We start from the raw sequence: 4,038 nt of genomic DNA on the forward strand, positions 1-4,038 counted from the left end.
TTCTTCATTTTTAAAACAGGTGTTAAAGTCATGGTCAACTTGTAATAGAATTATCCTTCAAGACTGGAAAGATTTGGTTACATCTGTCCAAAAGGATGGTGTACAGTTACAATAGAGAACCTGGTGAAAAAAGGAAACTAAGACTAGGACAATGATGTAGGAATAGAGTTATGGAAATTTCCCAAGATCATCTTCTTGGAGAAGGCGATTATGCTGATATACAAAGACAATCTTTATATAATGACCACACCCTAATTCTATGCCATATGGCAGCCTTGAATGCTTGGGACAGAATTGAAGAAGTAGGAAAGAAAATTGAGTCATTTACAAAAATTATACAGGGTCCAAAAGAAATCTTCACATATTTTTTTTTTTTTTGCCTGAGCCAGTCACCTTTTATTGAACACTAGTTCTTAGGACATGAAGACTCAGCCACAGTTGAATTCATGGATGGGAGTGGGGCAAGTGGTTGTGCTCAGGTATGCAGTGCCCTCCACAGTGACCCTTCTTCAGTGGTACTTGCGTTGCTGCTCATGTTTGAGTTCCTTGTAAGAAATGCAGTAGCTGAAAACCACATAGGCTGCCAGCACCATGTTAATCCCCGAGATGCTACCTTTCTGCACATTGATGTACTTGTTGTAATACCAGTAAGAACCTCTCTGAAAGGCTCCTGCTATGCCACTGGGGGTGAAATTCCACATCATTATCCAGCTTGGCAGCTCTCCACGTTTAACCTCCATGAGCTTCTTATCCTTCAGTGACCCGAGCGATGCCATCTTGCAGTCCTGGTGTCCGCAAAACACTTCACGGATTACTTACAAAGGCTGTCTTCAGCAGTAAATAGAATGATACCAGATTCAGAAGCTAGACAGATAATAATTGAATCTCTGGTTTTTGAAAATGCTAATGCAAATGGGTAATTAGGCCATTAAAGGCAAGATCAGTACCCCTGGGGAAATGGATCCAAGATACAATAAATATTGAATCTCATGACCATGATGATACTTGGATAGGAGAGGTGATTTCCAGAGGTTTGAAGAAAAATAGTAATGTCAGGTATTTCAGTTGTGGTAAACAAGGTCACCTAAAAAGGGACTATAAACAGGGCATTCTTAGAAACAATGTTTTGTCAAGGAATAATGGCAACAGAACACTCCTCCCTTCTGGATTATGCAGAAGGTGTGGTAAAGGCAAACATTGGATTAGTGAATGTAGATCAACAAGGGACAGACAAGATAATCCTTTGCCTCTGTTGTTGAGAAATTCCCTGAGGTGTCTCTCATAGATCCCTATGACAAATTCTATTTAGTCCTTTCCTGCCATCATAGAAGAAACCCCTTCTCAGAGCAATTAAAGAACCTAATGCCTACTGTAAAAAAACCATACTGCCAGGTGTGATAGAACAGCTATAGAAGAGAGAGCAAAAAAATAGGAGAAACAATAAAGTGAATTTTTTGGCAAACATCTATAAATGAACAAAGACCAAAGTTAAAAATATGAATAAATGATGTTCTCATTGAAGGTTTGTAGACATAGGTGTGCACATAACAATAATTGTACCAGAATCTTGGCATCCAAATTGGCCTCTTCAGGAAATAAATGTTCAGATTTTAGGGATTAGAATACTATCTCAAATGAAACAGAGTACAAAATGGGTCAAGTATATAGGGCCAGAAGGACAGAAAGGAAAATTAAAGTCATATATGGCTAATATAGCTATGAATCTATAGGGACATGATTTATTATAACAATGGAATACCCAGATTAACATTTCTCTAATCTCAGAAACAAATTGTAAACTAACATATGTTTCTCAGAAAAACATTAGAAGGTATTATAAAGAACAGTCACCAACCATCCAGATTGTACAAGAACAGGGCACACAACTGCTGATCCTTCAAAGACACCAAAAGCCCTACCTTTAAAATGATTAACAGACAAACCTGTATGGGTTCAGCAATGGCCTTTAACAAAAGAGAAGCTACAGGCCTTAGAGCAGCTGGTACAAGAGCAGTTAAGTGCTCAGCATTTTGAAGCATCAACCAGCCCTTGTAGTTCTCCTGTGTTGTTATTAAAAAGAAATCTGGTAAGTGGAGAGTGGTAACAGATCTAAGAGCTATTAACAAGTTAATTCAGCCAATGGGATCTCTACAATCTGGAATTCCTTTGCCTACTCTGTTACCTAAAGGATGGCCTCTTATGGTTATTCATTTAAAAGACTGTTTCTTCTCAATACCCTTACAAGAAAAAGACAGAAAAATTTGCCTTCACAGTATCTACTTATAACAATTCCCAGCCATTCAAAAGATATCAATGGAAGGTTCTCCCACAGGGCATGTTAAATAGCCCAACCCTGTGCCAATATTTTGTACAACAGCCATTGGAAGTAATACATAAACAATTTCCTCAATCTATAGTTTACCATTACTTGGATGACATTTTACTAGCTGATTCAAGTGTAAATACTATAGAAAGAATGTTTGAAGAAGTAAAGAAAATTTTGCCTTGTTGGGGATTACAAAATGCTCCTGAAAAGATACAAAGAGGAGATTCTATTAATTATTTAGGATATAAAATAGATCTACAAAAAAATTAGACCCCAAAAGGTGCAAATTAGAAGAGATTAATTGTGGACTCTTAATGACTTTCAAAGATTATTAGGAGACATTTCCAATCTACAGACTGCTATTGGGGTCAAAAATGATGAACAAAAACTTAGAGAGTGACAAGGACTTAAATAGTCCAAGAGAATTATCAGCTGAACCTGAGAAAGAATTGGCTTTGGTGGAAAAGAAAATACAGGATGCACATGTGGATTGTTTGGATCCAAAGCTTGATTGCATTTTTTTGTTATTTTACCCTCTAAGCATTCTCCTATAGGAATTTTAATGCAGAGGGAAGATATTATATTAGAATGGATATTTCTAGCAAATAAACAGAGTAAAAAATTAAAAACTTATGTGGAAAAGATCTCTGAGTTGATTTTAAAAGGAAAATTGAGACTTTGTCAATTAGCAGGAATGGACCCAGAAGAAATTGTAGTATCTTTAATTAATGATGAAACTGACAATTATGGGCAGAAAGAGAAACTTGGCAAAGAGCTTGCAGTAATTTTTTTGGGAGAGATTAACAATAAATATCCCAAAAGCAATAGAATTAAACTTATAAAGAGAACTAATTGGATTCTACCTCCCATTGTACAGGAAACACAAATATCTGGGGCCCCATCATCTTTTTGGAGACTTCGAAGTCACAGTGAACCATGACGATGCCTAATAGTGACCCTTGAAGTCTTTGAAAAGATGATGCAATCCCACAATGATGAATCCACATGGACTATGATAGCACCATTAAGCTGACAAACACCATGCAAAGATCGGCTTTGGACTACAAACTGCTCAGGACAATATCCAGATGGCCCTATATACTTGACCCATTTTGTACTCTGTTTCATTTGAGATAATATTCTAATCCCTAAAATCTGAACATTTATTTCCTGAAGAGGCCAATTTGGATGCCAAGATTCTGATACAATTATTGTTATGTCCACACCTATGTCTACAAACCTGAGATGATCCAGCCTCATAGACTACTCAAGCAAAGACTTTAGACAAGCCCTGAACTTTCCCATTATTCAGAGACTGGACAAATGATACAGCTAACTCTCCCAGGACTTGATAAGTAATCCAAAATTTTCTTTTCATGATTCCCTAAAGATGCCTTTGCCCCCAATCAGCTGGAAGTAATTTTAAGAGCATGATGCACACATTCCCAAGAGGTAGTGTAAACAAATTTCTAAATGGTCTTATTAAATAAAAAACATGGAGTAAAATTAATGTTTTATAGACCCTGGGAAAAGAATTTCCAGCAAAGTACAAAAATTTAAAGCATTCCTTTCTTTAATTTTGTAATTCTTTACTGTGGAATAGCTTGGGATGTCAGTTCTGTTTTAAGTAGCAGAACTGATGACTGAGCAAAGAAACATAATTCGGATTATAAAATTCTTGCTTTAATAAAAACTCCTTAAACAGTGGAAAA

General features: G+C 36.5%; 1 protein-coding gene across 2 annotated transcripts; it reads right to left on the reverse strand.

The window, feature by feature from the left end:
- Positions 1–484: 484 nt before the first annotated feature.
- LOC128095433 (ATP synthase subunit f, mitochondrial-like) lies at positions 485–776 on the reverse strand. 2 transcript variants are annotated; one of them, XM_052714366.1, is made up of 2 exons: positions 656–776; positions 510–538 (listed from the first exon to the last, which is right to left on the reverse strand). In XM_052714366.1, exons 1-2 carry the CDS (start codon positions 774–776, stop codon positions 510–512), a joined length of 150 nt encoding a protein of 49 aa, XP_052570326.1. The 2 variants fall into 2 exon arrangements, with proteins under 2 accessions (XP_052570325.1, XP_052570326.1); XM_052714365.1 differs by having other exon boundaries at positions 485–776.
- Between the last annotated feature and the right edge of the window lie 3,262 nt (positions 777–4,038).

The sequence above is a fragment of the Peromyscus californicus genome, unplaced genomic scaffold (genome assembly GCF_007827085.1).
Source record: "Peromyscus californicus insignis strain IS unplaced genomic scaffold, ASM782708v3 Scaffold_4__1_contigs__length_199733344, whole genome shotgun sequence".
NCBI classification, from domain to species: domain Eukaryota; kingdom Metazoa; phylum Chordata; class Mammalia; order Rodentia; family Cricetidae; genus Peromyscus; species Peromyscus californicus.

What these genes read in the sequence shown, in the direction of transcription:
- LOC128095433 (XM_052714365.1), bottom strand. Translation starts at nt 776, where the DNA reads ATGGCATCGCTCGGGTCACTGAAGGATAAGAAGCTCATGGAGGTTAAA.